Source organism: Ipomoea nil, unplaced genomic scaffold, assembly GCF_001879475.1.
Source record: "Ipomoea nil cultivar Tokyo-kokei standard unplaced genomic scaffold, Asagao_1.1 scaffold3025, whole genome shotgun sequence".
Lineage (NCBI taxonomy): Eukaryota > Viridiplantae > Streptophyta > Magnoliopsida > Solanales > Convolvulaceae > Ipomoea > Ipomoea nil.
This window is the reverse complement of record NW_017619453.1, coordinates 356,937-374,576: the sequence shown is the minus strand read 5'-3', so window position 1 is coordinate 374,576 and position 17,640 is coordinate 356,937. Positions and strand designations below refer to the sequence as shown.

Sequence of the window (17,640 nt, the reverse complement as noted above, 5' to 3'; positions counted from 1 at the left end):
ATGTGTTTTCATTTTGTTTATAGGTATCGAAACGGTTAACGATAGATACAATATCTATTAACTAGAAACACATAATTTTTAGATCAAAATTCACAATGCAATATAAACGTTGATCCATGACATAACAATTGTTTGAACTTCCACATGATGAACCTAAGTTTATTAAAATAATACGTTGTTCATAAAAAAATTGAATATATATATATATATATATATATATATATATATATATATATCAAATATAAGTAAATATTCATTAAAACAATATTACAAGTTCATCAAAACATCACTAATTAATCAATCATCAATTAAACATATTATTCTCTTTTTCATTTTGTATAAATAAAATTAGTATATGAAAATTATATTTTTACAAATATAATATTTCGTTAAAATATTTCAAATGACATCCATATCGATTTTTTTTTTTTTTCAATACTATCGTATCAATAATTGTATAATAGACCTATAATAGTAACTTAATGAATATGTAGTAATGACTCTATGGACATGTAGTAGTAAGTTGATGATGAATAGGTAATAGTAAGTTAATAAACTTGTAGTAATGTCTGGATGGATTTACAATAATGAGTTTATGAACATGTAGTAGTAATTTAATGGATTTGTAGTAGTGACATGATAGACTTGTGAGTTGTGACAAAATTAAAGGTGAAACTACATCTTATAGGAACCTGTAGTAGTAATTTAATGGATTTGTAATAGTGACATGATAAACTTGAAGTAATAAGTTGATGAACTTGTAATAGAAAGTTGATGAATGAACCTGCAATAGTAACTTAATAAACTTACAATAATAACTTAATATCATATTTGAGTGCAAAGCTTGGATTAACAAAAATTGGAACGCTAGATGCAGTCACATTTTGAGGGAACAAAACCATGTTGCGGATTGACTTGTGAAGAACTATTCTCCGAATTATGAGTTGGCTTTGTTATATTTTTGCCCCAATGCCACGCTTGTGGAATACGTCCGCAAGGATAGTTATGATTATTTAATGAAAGTGTTCCTTGTATAAAAAAAAACAATTGTGACTTAATTGGCATGCACTAATCATTTAATGAACCTACGTAATGATTATTTTATATATATATATATATATATATATATATATATATATATATATATATATATAGTAGAGTTCAAGTGTGGTCGTATCTTCCCGTGCGGTCAGTGCAGTAGCACCAATATAATTATGCAAATATGCACCAACAATATTAGGAAATGCACAAAAAAAATATAACATATCAATATATCATATATGTGGGTGTTAGCTTAGTATTATAGATTTTTTATAAAAATTGTGTAAATTATTATTATATAAAAATATAATTTTTTTAATATTTTTTTTGGTTTTGATCACTATATTATTCAAATATGATAATTCAAAATATCATCACTTTAAGAAATTATGAAATATAATTTTAATTAATTTTTTAAATTTTGTTACTTAAGAATATTTTAATATTGAGCATATATTTTCGCACATCGCGCCTACAAAATGTTAGTTGTATTACTTGTATATATAAGTAGTTAAAAGTTGATGGCTTCAACTTTTTGGCGCAACCTGTTATAAAAATATTATTTTTTATTTTTACCATTTAAATATATAATATAGAAAAATTAGCTTAACGATTGTCGGGCTTGCCATTAACGTTACATTGAGTGCCTATAAATACTCTCATGGCTTTCCGGTCCAGATAGCACAAGAATATAGAAACCCAATTAAGATCGAAAGTTTCTAGTACTTGAGAAGTTACAAGTACACTAAAAATGGCTAAATTTTGCTATTTTGGGTTTGTAATCTTGTGTTTTCTAGGAATTATTGTGGGATCTGTTCATGCTCAGCTAAAGATGAACTTCTATGCCCAGACTTGCCCAAAAGCAGAGAAACTGGTTGAAGAATATGTGAAAGAGCACATCCCAAATGCTCCATCTTTAGCAGCAGCCATGATCAGAATGCATTTCCATGATTGCTTTGTCAGGGTAATTATATTATAGAAACTAACATTATGTTTATTATAAACCTTAAAAACATTTCTGTCTTTTTTCTGTGCTGCTGATAATGTTTGTTTTGTTTTGTTTTGTTTTGTTTGAAGGGATGTGATGCGTCTGTTCTTCTGAACTTCACTTCAGCAACAAAAAACCAGACAGAAAAGACGGCTAACCCGAATCTGACACTGAGAGGCTTTGGATTCATTGATGGGATAAAGAGGATAGTGGAGAAAGAGTGTCCCGGAATTGTGTCTTGTGCTGATATTCTTGCCTTGGCTGCTAGAGATTCTGTTCTGGTCATTGTAAGTATTATTATTACTAGTCTTAATGAAAACATTCTGTTTTTTTTAGCTTTTTCCCATGAACCATCACTGTCTTGTTCTTCATCGGAAAATGATAGGGTGGTCCTTACTGGAATGTTCCGACCGGCCGGAGAGACGGCCGGATATCCAACGCCACGGAAGCTCTCAACAATATCCCACCTCCGTTTAGCAACTTCACTGTTCTCCAAACCCTCTTTGCCAACCAAGGGCTAGACCTCAAGGACCTCGTCTTATTATCTGGTAACTCGATCGAGTCTTAATCTCAATCTAGTTAGAGTAAATTATTCTTAAATTCATCATTACTATTGGGCAGCTGAGTCAAGTTGTCATCAAAATCTGGTGCTGACTGCTACACGAAAAATAAATTGTGCTTTGTTACCGGTTATATAACTTTTGACATAGTAATAAATGCTTAATCATGCTGCAGTCTAGTCTTAATCTCAATCTAGTTAGAGTAAATTATTTTTAAATTCAGAGTTACACGGTTGGGCGGTCGAGTCCAGCTACCATAATGCTGACTGCTAAATAAATATAAGGAAATAAAATTGTATCGAAGATACAGTTATAGTTTTGGCTGATAAACGTTTGATCCTACAGTATGCTGGAAATAAAGTAAACTATAACTTTTGATTTAGTGGTAAGCGTTTGATTATGAAAGCTATACTACTAATTGCAATTGTTGTTGAAAAATATTAGGTGCGCATACAATTGGCATCTCTCACTGTTCATCTTTCTCGAATCGTCTATACAACTTCACCGGGGTTTTTGGCACCCAAGATCCATCGCTCGACAGCGAGTATGCAACGGTTCTCAAGGCGAGAAAATGCAAGTCAATTAACGACAATACAACCATAGTAGAAATGGATCCTGGGAGTTTCAAAACATTTGACCTTAGCTACTACAAATTGGTGCTGAAAAGAAGGGGGCTTTTCGAGTCCGATGCAGCCTTGTTAACCAACCCGACAACCAAGTCGTTCATCGACAAGCTAGCTCAGGGGTCACTGCAGGATTTCTATGCCGAGTTCGCGACGTCGGTGGAGAAACTTGGGAGGATTCAGGTGAAAACAGGGTCGGATGGTGAGATCAGGAAACAATGTGCAGTTGTAAATTAACAGCTGAATTTTGATTTGTCCCATGTTTTCAATAATGTTGTGTGGTGTGGGATTTATGTTGAGGATATGAAGATTGTATAAATAACCTCATCAGTAACTAGATTTACTGTTTTCAAAAAAAAGTAACTAGATTTACTGTGTGTGGTCCATTGTACTTTACCATTATATTGTTTTCTATTTTGCTACTTTGACGCTTTCTGTAATAATTTTTAATTTGATTATTTGGTAAAATTTGTTATGACTTTGTTCAGTGACTTTACTGTCGCCCCACATGCATTTTCTAGACGAGAAAGCGAACAAATGCTTATAAAATGTGACATCTCTAGACACAAAAATTCCCTTTGTGTGTAAAGCATAGAGCTTATAACTTTTGACACCATTGGAATAACTTATAAATTAAATATGCATTTCTTGCCCTAGAAGAGAACTTTAATTTGTTTTATGATCACCAAAGATCACGACATAGGTTAAGCAACCAAATACCTTTAAATGGTGGTATTGGGGTGGTTTTCGAAACACCAACTGGTATGATATCTGATTGTCAATGACAGCAGAGGATAATCTGTTGATGAGATAAGTCCATAAATGCTCAGCTTGAAATCGCAGTGCTCTAGCGACTAATAGTAGGTGATCATGCTTTCTTTCAACCTTAATTAAAGAAAAAAAGGCATTTCACCTTAGAATAATGCATGCAACATTTTTTTAAAAAAAAAATATATATTGTTGGCCGTCGGTTTGGTCGGTCGAGTTCTGCTTGATTCGGGACGTGGCGCTGTGACTTACCATGCAGGGATGTGGTTTAAATGATTAATGTCCATCTACTTATCACCAATTGATTTTAAATAAGATATGACAATCAGATAGTCAAAGAACTATGTGGTTAAGCGTGCTTAACTTACAGCACGATAATCAGGATTGGTGACCCATTGGGAAGTGAGCATAGTGCAGCGCTCAGATCTATCAATGGGCATCAGAGCCGAGGTCACGGGTTCGAATTCAAATACTAAGGGCGGTGTGAACAAAGAAAATTGAATAAAATTTAGTAATATTCAAAATTTTAGTTACATATCAAGTATCAATGTTGTGTGGGTACAAAATCTCTGGATGTCCTCTGATTCTTCAATTTGATGCCTTGAACACTCCACCATTGAATGGCCTCCGGGTTTCAAGTGGCTTGATCTTCAAAGAAGGGCTTGTATATATATCTTGTTCTTCTTGAAGGGCCTCCGGGTTCAAATGGCTTGATTCTTCAATGGAGGTTTGGATCAATAGGCATAGGCATGATCATTATGGAGGAGGGACTTTTACTTTCAGGATCACATTTTTTATTGTGATCTCTGAATAAACTTGATGTTTCTATGAATTGTTCCTAGGATGTGTGTGATTACGTAGAAATGAAAGGCCCTATTTATAGTTGTAGGATAGAGAGTTTTGATAATAAGCTCAAACTCTTTTGATATTATCTAATTAACAAATTAGATAATATCAATATTATCCAAAATATTTTAAATATACTCAAATATACTAATATTGATAAATAATCAATATTTATCAAAATTTAAGTGTCTACATGCAGAGTTAGGCACGCAACTAGGTGTCGGCCGAGTTCAGCCCCTGCTTGATTCGAGACGTGACGCTGTGACTTACCATAGAGGGGTGGAGGGATGTGGTTAATGTCCACCTACTCATCACCAATTTATTTTAACCAGATAGGCAAAGAACTATATGATTAAGCTTGACTTACAGAGTTACAGCAATAAGCATAGTATCCATCATACACAAAAATTATAAAGCAATGAATGTTTTATTAGAAATTAAAACAAATTCCACACGTTCAAAACTCACCGACCAAACCAATGAAAATAATGCCAAAATACTATCAGAAAACAACAAATTTTACTCTTAAACACTTTTGAGAGAGCTGTCCCAAATATTCGACACCCAAGTTCTATTGAACTGGTCTAATTTATACGAGCACAATTCTTCCTAATTTCTCCAGCCGTGCCGGTGAGGACTCCGATTTGGCCCATCTTCACCATTGACGCTGCGAAGTCTTTAAGGAAAGTTGAGGTAGCAGAGTTCGTTTGTTGTTGGACATAGGCCTTTGTCTCAGCGTCATTGAGAAGAGCTGCATCGGATTCGAATAGCCCTTTTCTTGCGCTCACAGCAGTAAAGTAACCTGTGTTGAAGATTCTTGAACTTCCGGGATCCATTTCCACGGTGGTTGTCACGTCTCCCGGCGGGCATTTCGCCTTTAGCTGCTGTATGTAGGCCTGGTCCATGCTTGGGTCGGTGTCGCCGTTGCCGGTGAAGTTGTATAACCGGTCGGAGAAGGGAGGGCAGTGTGAAATCCCTATGGTGTGTCCTCCTATTTACCAGGCCACACGGTAAAAACAAAAGAGAGGAAATTAGAGAAAACATTATATACATTCATACAAGTTTACTTTAGAACATATTTTTATGAAAAATTGACAAATTTGGAACATCACCAACAATAGTTTTTTTTTTTTTTTTTTTTTTTTTTTTTTTTTTTTTTTTTTTTTTTGGGCTTTGCTTTGCTTGGATGGAGGGAAGAGAAGCTGATTTTGGACAATCATTATACTGTAAAATAATGTACATTGTATTCATGAGATGTACATTATTTTTGTATTGAGAGTACATTATATTGTATATTGTACATTCAATATAAAAATAATGTACATTTAATATATTAAAAATGTACTTTTTGTTATGGTCCACGTAACATTGTGTAGACCATGGTCCACACAATAATTTGCCAACTTTGGAAGGGAGAGATGGGAGGTTTGAGAAAAAATTTGAATTCACAGCAATTTAAGTTTTACGTAGGGCGCTAAATAGCTTGTAGCTCAATGACGTCTCTGTGGCTCGAACCCCAGTGAGGGCATTGGTTCTTTGTGCTTCAATACGTTGAGAAAATATATATGGATAGCTTATTGTTCCAAAATGCTAAAATTCAAAAAGTTGCTCAAAGTAACTTTTTCGATAAGATTTTTGAGAAAGTCATTTTGCATGTAATCAACTATCAGCTAATAGTTAATTTACCAAACATCTTTGTACAATCAATTAATGCTATCAACTCACTAACTCAATCAGCTAAGAGCTAACAACTATTTATCAAAACACCCTTACATATTTATTTTCGAGAATAAAATGAAAGAAATGTATTAAATATATGAATATTTTACCTGATAAAACAGCAAGGTCCTTTACGCTCAATCCCAAAGCTCCAAAAGTTGATTTCAAATCGTTAATGTCGGCAAAAGGGGCTGGCAGATCGTTTAAGGCTTCTGAGGCATGTGACATTACTCCATCTCTTCTCCCTAAAGGAACAGCCCAGTATGGTCCATTGATCTGCACTTAAATATATATAGCATCCCAATTAAGTAAGTGAAATTTATTTCTAATTAGTTATTTAAAATAATCAAGTTTCATTACCATTGTGACCGCATCTCGGGCGACCAACGCCAAGATGTCAGCACAAGAAACAACACCGGGACAAACCGCTTCCAAAGCGGCTTTTGCAGCATCAATGACCTGGAAGCCTCTAAGGGTTTGGTTAGGGATTGCATCTTTCTCAGCTGGGATGCCATTTGTAGAGTTTAGTAGCACAGAACCATCGCATCCCTAACAAAAATAAGTAAATTTCGATTTTTATAGATATCTTGTTCAATTGATCTGACCATAGTACTGTCAAGTATAACTATAAATAGGGGTGGGCGTCGGTTTGGTTCGGGTGATACCCGAATTTTAAAAATTGATTGAAAATTTAAAAATTTTATGACTTTTTTCAACCACCAATGGAAAGGTGGTTGGAAGTAGTCTGAATTTTGGACCACTAAAGAAAAGTGACTGGTGTTGGGAGTTAGCTTAGAGGCCCGAGTCTAGCAATTATTATCGAAACATGACATTGGCACAATGATAATCGTCTGATCTAACAATTAGTATTATAATAGATATGAGAGATGCTGGGAAGGGATTATTGGGTGTCGACTCCGAGAGCCGAGTCCAACATCCTGTTAGCAAATATAGTTAAGAAATTAGCTTAGAGACTTTTTTGTTCTCTCTCTCTCTCTCTCTCTCTCTCTCTCTCTCTCTATATATATATATATATATATATATATATATATATATATATATATATATATATATATATATATATATGGTCAGTTCCCATGCGGACAGTGCTTTCCATGCGGCTGTGTAGTCACTCACCATTAGGTACGTGTAAATGCACCAAAACGTGTTTAAAAATGTACCATTAGGTGTGGTGCATTTCCAAATGCTATGTGATGCATTTTTCCATGCTTAATGGTGAATTCGCACTGACCATACAGAAAACACTGCCCGCATTTGAACCTATATATATATATAACAAGCTTACCCTAACAAAACAATCGTGAAAATGCAATCTTAACAACGAAGCTGCAAGGCTGGGCGATTGAGAAATGAAACTAGCCGTGGTGCGTTTAACAATGCCGACCACATTGGGGCATGTCTTCGCATAAAACCCTTGATCCAAGGATTGTGCGTACGCGAGTTGTACGAGGGAAAGAGACAAAACCATAGGAAGAAGGAAAGTTGAAATAGCCATTTTTAGGAAAAAGATTTTTTCAATAACTTAACAATATAATGGCTATATTTTGATTTCGGTGTTTGGAAGTGGTAGAGCTAGATCAAAAACATTGTCCTTTTTATAGTGAGAAGAAACGTGCGAGCAATTCATAATATGTTTTCAAACCAGTTGGCAATAACATAAAATAAGACTTCCCAAGTAAATACATAAATATTTTTTGTTGTCTAGCTTGTAGACTTTGAAGCTCAAGAGCTCTCCGGGTCTGCCAACACCTATATGGTATAGATTTTTTTTTATTTTTTATTTTTTTTTGTGTTGGGATCACTTAGTCTAGTCGGTTAAACAATTAACTTAGTAAGTACAAGTTTTCAAGTTTTACTTTTTAAGGGGCTACTTGTTATTAGCCTTTTTAATTTAAGTGGGTAAGCTATAGTTTGGCTCTTGTAAAAATTATATATTGACCTTCTTGATTTGAATTTATCTCCTTGAGATCATTTGACGGTTAGAGTCATAAGACAGATTTTGTCCATAATGTAGCTTCAGTATTGATTGCGAGCGTTTCCTATATGGCTATATCAAAGAATTTTATGTGATGTTTGAACAATGTAAACGTTGTAGCGGATATATATATATATATATATATATATATATATATATATATATATATATATATATATATATATATATCTACTATCTACTATCTACTATCTACTATCTACTATCTACTATACTAATAAGAGCCCAAGAGAGTTAGGCCTATAATGGGTAGAAAAAATGGCGGTCACAGATTTTAATCAAATGAATGACTCAGATTGATTAAAAGATTGAGCAGATTTAAATTTTTACACTAAAATTTCCTAAAATACCCACACACCGTTACTAATTCCGTTAAAATTTTAAGAATTGCCGTTAGTTCACCGTTAACTTACTCATTGATTTCAATAAAAAAAAGGTCTTAGGTTCGAACCTCATCCTAATCAAAGTTGGCATAATTAGTACTCTATTTTACTCTTATTAAATTATATAAATAATAATTTAGTAGTTACAACAAAAAATAATACATATGCATTTCTTTAATTTAGAATTATGTGTCCACAATGCCTTTATTCAAAACAAAAAATTATTCATTATCAATAAATTAAATAAGAGAAATAATTTTATTAGTTATATTGTCTTTATTTTTCTTCAATATAAAAATTCTTTATATTCAAATTTATTAATTGATTATATTCGCTACATTATCCTTACAATGTCTTTATTCAGTGGAAAGAAAAAATTATTAATTATCAATAAATTAATTAAAAGAAATATTTTCATTAGTTATATTGTCTTTATTTTTCTCAAATGTAAAAATTTTTACATTCAATTTTATCAATTGATTATATTCACTACATTATCTATTATCTTTTTTGTGCACTATTTTTCTAATTAAATATCAAAGTTATAATACAAAATAATGCTATATATTTATTTACCAAGTATTTTATTAATACCATGAAAAAATTAAAAAAAATATAATTAATAAAGCCAACCATATTAACTACTTGAGAGATTTTGTGACAAAGAGAGTATTCAAATCACGCAACAAATTGAAGTGAGAACTACCTCGCAATGTCCTTGTTTGACAATCAGCAGTTAGCGGTTAGCATTAGCGGATTATACTAACGGATTTGACCAGCGAATTATTTAATTATTAACATTGGGTAGAAAAAATGACCGCCAAATTATTAAATCAATGAATGGTTCATATTGTTCAGGTTTTAATTTTTTTCTTTTAAGATTTTCTAATTTATCCTTAATTATATTATTATCCATTTAACTTTTCCGTTAATTCACCGTTAGTCTAATTCTAATATTAAAGTCTAATATAGAATTATAACTATACCATTAATCTAATTCTAATATTAAAGTCTTAATAGAACTTAACCACAAATCCTAATGTCGGAATCTCCTCAAACAATATTAGTATATATTTAATATTTTATGCCATAATTTTTATTTGTTCTCCCTTATGTCCCATATTTGGTTTCAACCATACCTATATAATTATTTTATTGACAATTATAATCAATCTTGACTATATTATCTTGCATTTGTAAACTTAGAATTACCTATTTAACCCGCACGGGCTTAGCTCAATGGTTTAGTGGGTAGTATTTGGGAGAAGAGACCAAGGTTTAAACCTCGGCGGCGGCAGTGCGGGAATTATGTCCAAAGTGGGCAGATTCCTTGTGCGTATCAGCATTTGGCCCTGTCTGCTGAACCATTGAGTCACCGTGATTTACAACTTCTCACAATGCTCTGTCGGGTCGGAGTGTGGGGAGCCCTTGGGGTTGGGGACTCAACCTTTTGGAGAAAAATTACCTATTTAAATACGCAAATTCAACCTTCAATTATCTATGCATGAACAATTTCAATATAATCCTGCATTAATATACTTTAAAGTACTTATTTAAAAAAAAACATTGGACATTATCCCAATCGCGCAATGCGCGTAAAAAACTAGTATATATATATGAGTGAATTCCATTTTTGGTCCTACTGTTATAGGGGCGTTTCCAATTTTAGTCCACTTTAATTTTTTTTGCCACTTTACAACCAGTGTTATTGAATGTGTTCCACTTTTAGTCCACCGTTAATATTTCTGTCAAGAGACCGTATAATCCACGGGTATTTTGGTCTTTTTATGGTTGTCTCTTCTCTTTTAATCTAGGTGCTTCGTCCTCCTCCTCCGATATTCGAAGATGGTTCTTCGAACAACGAGAATGGGAAGCCAAAGCTACATCGTTTCGTTCGTTCCAACGTGGACCGGCGAGGTTTCTTAGGTTTTAGGTTTAATGTTCTCACTTATTTTAGTCAAACATAGTCTTAGATGAGAAGAAAGATCAAAATATCCCTAGATTACACGGCCTCTTGATGGAAGTACTAACGGTGGACTAAAAGTGGAACACATTCAATAATAGTGGTCATAAAGTGGCAAAAAAAATTAAGGTGGACTAAAATTGGAAACACCCCTATAACAGTAGGACCAAAAATGGAATTCACTATATATATATATATATATATATATATATATATATATATATATATATATATATATATATATATATATATATATATATATATATATATATATATAAACAAGGGATCAGGTGCGAAGCTTCTCCCAAGTGAAACTGCTCAGAATGAAGTGCGTCACTTTCTAGTGTGCGTATATTAACTCTATTACAAGGTATAGTAGTATCTGTTCTATATATACTTAGCTTTCACTAACTAATGCACTTCAAAGAGTCAATACTCCACCATCCGGTTTCCATCCTATAACCTTCTCTCAAAGGGAGCCACAGAGGTGCCATCTCTGAACACAAGGTGTATCGTAACAGTAATGTTAGGAAGTAAAAATTGCGTTATGGTTATGCTCAGTTGACTTGACAATCAAATATAAATTATGGCCTAACATTATATTAATATTTAGTCTAACATTAAATTAATTGTGGCCTAACACTGTAGAAATATGTACAAAACCTAACATGCTTGCAACTCATGTTTAAATATTTTGTGACCGAAAATGAAGACACCTTCCCAAGTTGTTGCAGGCATATAATTAGAAATATAAACCTTAACTTGAAATTGATAGGTTGATCTGAAAAAAATTAATAAATTAATAGGTTTGGATTGAAAACTTGAACCCAATAAGAAATTTAATTAGTTCGATAGCTTGAAACTGCTAAACTCAATGGCCCTAGCTAGTGAGCTAGCGTGAAATTTAGTGGGTTAGTCCGAATTCAGTGTTGAAAAAGATACTAGGCATCGATTTTTCGGCTCCTAGGCGCCCGATTATTTATTTTATTTTTATTTTTTAAAAAAAAATTAACCAAAAATTATAATACCTAATTACTTAAAAGTCTAAAACACATTTATAAAATTATAATTGATTAGTTTAACACCGCCTAATTATAATTTTGGAAGTAATTTTATTTTTTTAGGGGTTATTCGCCAAAATGACGTCGTTTTGGCGAATAACCCTAAAAAAAAAAAAAACCGGCTTGAGACGTTTCGGCCAGCCGACCGCGGAGAATGTCGATTGCGGCATTCCTCGACGGGGTCGGACGTCGATTAATCAGCATTTAAGCGCGATTTTTGCGATATAGGGTTCGATAGCTTGAGTCACTCAACGCTACCCTTTGTTTCACAAGCGATGTGGAACAAAATATATAAGAGAGCACGTAGGCTCCTCTTTTGTCTTGCTGTTAGGAATAATTCTGATCTTGTACTGCTTTTGATGATGTTATATGATGTATATTAAGAAATTTAGACTCCTCAAGATTTTCTTTGTAATAGCCAATTCAATAAGGCTAATTTGTATTGACCAAATTTAGGAGTTAGTCCCGGCAAGTTAAGCCTTAGTTGTAACTTGTAAGTGATCTCACGGGTAGATATTCAAGGTAGCGATAGGATAATCGACTCTGCTCACTATCGGTAGGCCTTATCCGGTAGAACATATCACTAGAGGTCCGGTAGACCTTTAGATGTTTTGTTTTCATTTCACCCTTCTTTATGGAGAATTCGCTAACTCACACTAGTAAACATGATCGGCGGACCCTATAATTCATTTGTAGAGGCCTTCCGGTAGATGTTATATCATCTTGTTTTAACCAACTCTCAAAAGTACTTTGTTAGGATTTGGCAGACCTTTAGTAGTAAAATCAAGCTAGGGTTAACTAGTAGATGTACAGAGCATAGAGAATGTTCCTTGACCTTTTGTGATAAGTGTTGTTGGGCACACTCTCCAAGAACATTTGACAATAAGATATTTTATGACAATATAAGTTAAGCAAACATATTTTTTGGACCTACACTAAATCAGAACATTTCTCTCTCGTAAAAGGATAATGATTTTTAACGATTAATAGCGTGTTCTGAAAAAAGGAGAAAATGAGAATTTTTGGATCCCTACCAATATTTCAGAAGGCAAAAATTCAAAGACTCCCGTTGTGCTAAAATCTCTAATAAGTTTTAAATGGTTTTCAAAATGGTGAAAAATCGTATTTAAAAAACGGAAGACGAGATGACGTTGTTACTGATGATCATATAGTTCGGACATCCATGGTTGTTTAGAAGGTAGCATATATTTATAGTTTCTCAAATTTTTTTCAGTTCAAAATATCAGTGTCCCACTATTGAGGTTTAATCCTATGACCACCAATTTAAAATGATAACGGAAGTGTTATCCACTACATAGTAGTTGGTCCTAAATTGTTAAATATAATACGTACTATAATTTCATAAATATTTCATTAACTTTTACCCTTTTATATGTAATGATATATTAAATTAAATTTGATATGTAGTTGAAATTTTAAATTAAGTCGTGAGTTAAGCTCTAACATATTTGAAACACGTCTGATGATTTTTTTGGAATCGGGTATGAAAATACAGAAAGAGGGAAGTAAAATAGTAATATTTTTGCCTGTGGCGTTAGACCCAAATAATGTACGTAGTCTGAGGTATAGGCTCAAAATGGAGGCCCAAACACAAAGACTATGGCCCAAAGGATGGACTATAATTAATTATGCTGCTGATTTGAGTTAAACCCAGGTGGATGGGATGAGAGCATAGATAAGAGACTACTATACCAAGGTGCATGTAGTGCTCAAATAATGATGTCCTGGTAAGAGGCAAGGCAGCCTATTTATAACAGAATCCCTTGTAGCTGCCCCATCCACGTGTACGTCATCCTTTGATCCACCCCTCCATCCTCCACGTGTCCCACGTTCACGCACCATGTCGCGTCGTACCATGACCTATCGCAACACACCACCCTACCGCACCACCCCACACCCCAACACCGCCCTACACCCCCGCACTGCACCACCTTCGGAAACGGGGGCGCCTAGTACCGCCGCGCGGGACGCGCCTCGATCGTCTCACGCCAGCGCCTCATCCTACCTCTAGTAAAGGGTGTGCGAGCAGGTTGCACAAGGGTGTGCGGGCAGGTTGCACAAGGGTGTGTCAGAAGCGCAGGCCACACACCCGCCGGCGGGGCCAGCACCCCAGCTGGCGGCCTTCCTGGACCAACCACCCCTGTCCAGCGATACCCCTACCGGGCCAGTCCACTTCTCTTTCCTTGACCCCTCACCTCTTTTGACTTGTACTATCAAATCCAACCCAATAACAAGAGTCCAGTAAATCTTATCCCATAACCTATATATATATCCCCATCAACGTCGTTGCAGTAATCGATAGACAATATATAGGTAATAATTCGATAATTGAAATTAGGCAGAGGTGTCAAATAGGCTCATCTACTACCTCGAAGTGTTCAATTCACCCCACCATCTAAAATATATGGTAATCATGCACACTTACTCTCTGAATTTGTTCGATTAGACTTTTTCACAAGTTACCACCCGGTTACCTGTCAACACAGATGACATGGAATTTAATTAAAAAAATAATTACGTGTAATTTAATTCTCAAAATACAGAGTCAGTTTGTCTTCTCCGGTGAGTTTATTCCACTTTTCCTCTTTCCTTACCTTCTTTCCCTTAACACTTTTGCCTAGCTTGAAATTATAAATTAAATAATAGTTCACACTTTATTCCAATCCTTTTTGCCAAAGAATGTAAATAAATTATTTTACAATATATATATTTTTTTGTTTATTTAAATTTTAAATTAAATAACAACATCACACTGCTTCCTTATTTTAAATTAATTAAACGACCCACTTAATTATACATCAATATTAATTAATTAACCAAAGCACAATGCCTCCTAATTTCACCATTATTGCCAGTCAAAACCCCAATCTTCCCCATTTTCACCATGGATTTAGCGAAATCTTTGAAGAAGGTGGCGCCGCCGGTGGCAACCTGGCGGACGACATAACCTCTGGTTTGCTTGTCGTTAAGGAGAGCAGCATCGGACTGGAAGAGACCTCTTCTCTTTGCTACGTCGGAGAAATATTTTTCGTCGAATGTTTTGAAGCTCCCAGGATCCATCTCCACCAGTGTTGTGCTGTCTCCCGGCCGGCATTTCTTCTTCAGAGCGGCAACGTAGCTCGGATCCATCGTAGGATCGGTGTCTCCTCTGCCGGTGAAGTTGTACAGCCGGTCGGTGAAGGCAGGGCAGTGAGAAGTTCCTATTGTATGTCCTCCTGTACCAAACCCAAAAAAAATATTGAATGCAATTAATTTTGGGCATATAATACATAAATAGGATTAATGACCGTTTTGGTCTCACGATTATGTCATAATTATCAAATTGGTCATCAGTCAATTCGACAGCGGATCAAATCGGTTACGAAATCAATAGTTAAGGATTTAATTGATCTAAATTAATAGTCAAGGATCAATTTAGTAATTACGGCATAGTTGAGGGACCAAAATGGTCATTGATTCAAATATATATGTGCAATTCAACTATAAGTTTAATCTTGAATTAATGACTTTTTTGGTCGCTCGACTATGTCGTAATTAATTACCAAATTGGTCTTCGACTAGTAATTTTGACATATTTAATCCTCAACTACTATTGATTTCGTAGCCGATTTGGTCCTCTGTCAAACTGATCGAGAACCAATATGATAATTACAGAAGACCACTGAAATCAATAGTTGAAGATTTAATTGATCAAAATTGATAGTCGAGAACCAATTTAGTAATTACGAGTTACGACATAGTCGAGGAACCAAAACAATCATTAATTCTTTAACCTTTTAGTAGAGATAGATCATATGTTTTAATTTGGTATCAAAGTCAATCTAATGCTAAAGGTTATAGGTTCGAATTTTCTCGTCACCCGATTCAAGAGACTATGGTCCATGCACACATTACTTGGAGCCATCAAAAGAACCGGTTCACATATGTGAGGGGACATACAAATTATACTTACGAAAGTTCATTCTATAATATTATATGACAATTGCTAGTGTTTATATCCATGGTAATCTTAATATATATAAGTTGTTATAGGTTTAATTACCTGATAAAACGACCAAGTCTTTCTTGTTCAAACCCTTGGCGGCAAACATTGTTTTTAAGGTGGAAATGTTTCCAAATGGAGGGGGTAAGTCGTTCAAAGCCTCCAACATGATAGAAACTTTTCCATCTCTTCTTCCCAATGGAACTTTCCAAAATGGCCCATTAAGCTGTGACATCCATTTATATATTGAAATTATATATATACTCCCATAACTATTTTGATTTTTCAATTATGCTATATATGTAATCATAATATAATGTTTTTGAATTTATATTCATAACATACCATTGTAACCGCATCTCGAGCTACTAATGCTAGGATATCAGCACAAGAAACAACCTCGGGACACTTCTTCTCTACCTCAGATTTTACAGCATCTATAACTTGGAATCCTCTGAGACTTTGGTTGGGAATTGCCTCTTTCTCTGATTGGTTATTACTCGTCGAGTTCAATAGAACAGAACCATCACAACCCTACAAAATAGATGAGACGATCAAATCTGGTCGATTTTAAACTTGAAAGTTAGAAGTAAAAAAACCCGAAAACCCAAAGTGATAATTATACTAATACATACCCTAACGAAACAATCATGGAAATGCATTCGAAGCAAGGGAGCTGCGAGAGTTGGTGCTTTGGAAATGAGGCGAGCCGTTGTCTGTTTCACAACAGACTCCATTCCAGGGCATGTTTTCTTGTAGAAGTTAGCTTTAAGGCCTTGTGCATGACAGTAGTGAGACACAACAAGGAAAAACATCATGTGCAGAATCAGAACTCCATAGTTCCTTTGTGAAGCCATTCTTAATCACAACAAAATTTGCTTTTAGTTGCTACGAGGTTTGATAGTTGATATACATCAAGCAAACAAAACTGCGGGTTATTTATACTAGGATTCATGAACATTTTTGTATTTGTTTATGAGGATCTGACAGAGAAGATGGTGATGAAATATTGTAACTTGTAATCAACTTGATCCAATCTAAATAAACAATATAATTGCCGGTGGACTTTGCATGAAATAATGTTATAAAATTTGCATGCAACATGGTTGTACGTAGCCTACACCACTTGTTATTGGACCATATAAAATCCAAAAGTATCAATGTGCATTTGCACGACCTAATACTATCCGTCCACAAAACTAATTAATAGTTATCCATCCACAAATAGAGTAATTAGTGTGTAGGATGAAGTGGTTAACATTGAATTATTTTAAGCTATTATCCTAATTTTGTGCATTGCGTAAATTTTGCTCATGACTCATGTATAATAATTTGTAAATCACACAAGAGGTAAACCACACTAGCTAAGAAGATCATGTGCAAACAGTTCGACTTGGATGGTGTTGACAATAATCAAACTCGTGACGACCTTTATAGTTATTCTCATACCTGAAGATCAGGAGAGCTCCTGCCATCGCACAGAGATGAGACACCATCTTTGTTTTGGTGGCCTAATGACTTTGTCTCTATACTTCTCTATCTGTTGCAGCCCAAAGAGTCAATACCCCACTACCAGGGTTTGATCCTGTGGCCTTCCCTCAAAGAGTCACAGAGGTGCCATTTGAGCACAAGATGTTTGGCCATTAAACATTTAGTTAATAATATTGATAA

General features: G+C 34.5%; 3 protein-coding genes across 3 annotated transcripts; 1 reads left to right on the top strand and 2 right to left on the bottom strand.

Annotated features, from left to right (window-relative positions):
• The first annotated feature begins 1,739 nt into the window (after positions 1–1,739).
• On the top strand, positions 1,740–3,550 carry LOC109163395 (peroxidase 3-like). The gene is made up of 4 exons (XM_019312136.1): positions 1,740–2,005; positions 2,119–2,316; positions 2,415–2,577; positions 3,034–3,550. Exons 1-4 carry the CDS (start codon positions 1,793–1,795, stop codon positions 3,447–3,449), a joined length of 990 nt encoding a protein of 329 aa, XP_019167681.1. The 5' UTR covers positions 1,740–1,792; the 3' UTR covers positions 3,450–3,550.
• Positions 3,551–5,356: 1,806 nt separating this feature from the next.
• On the bottom strand, positions 5,357–8,061 carry LOC109163429 (peroxidase 2-like). The gene is made up of 4 exons (XM_019312173.1): positions 7,852–8,061; positions 6,906–7,094; positions 6,656–6,821; positions 5,357–5,817 (listed from the first exon to the last, which is right to left on the bottom strand). The coding sequence occupies exons 1-4, from the start codon at positions 8,059–8,061 to the stop codon at positions 5,411–5,413; spliced, it is 972 nt and encodes a 323-aa protein (XP_019167718.1). The 3' UTR covers positions 5,357–5,410.
• Positions 8,062–14,759: 6,698 nt separating this feature from the next.
• Positions 14,760–16,843, bottom strand: LOC109163425 (peroxidase 27-like). The gene is made up of 4 exons (XM_019312168.1): positions 16,605–16,843; positions 16,315–16,503; positions 16,030–16,195; positions 14,760–15,202 (listed from the first exon to the last, which is right to left on the bottom strand). The coding sequence occupies exons 1-4, from the start codon at positions 16,824–16,826 to the stop codon at positions 14,796–14,798; spliced, it is 984 nt and encodes a 327-aa protein (XP_019167713.1). The 5' UTR covers positions 16,827–16,843; the 3' UTR covers positions 14,760–14,795.
• Between the last annotated feature and the right edge of the window lie 797 nt (positions 16,844–17,640).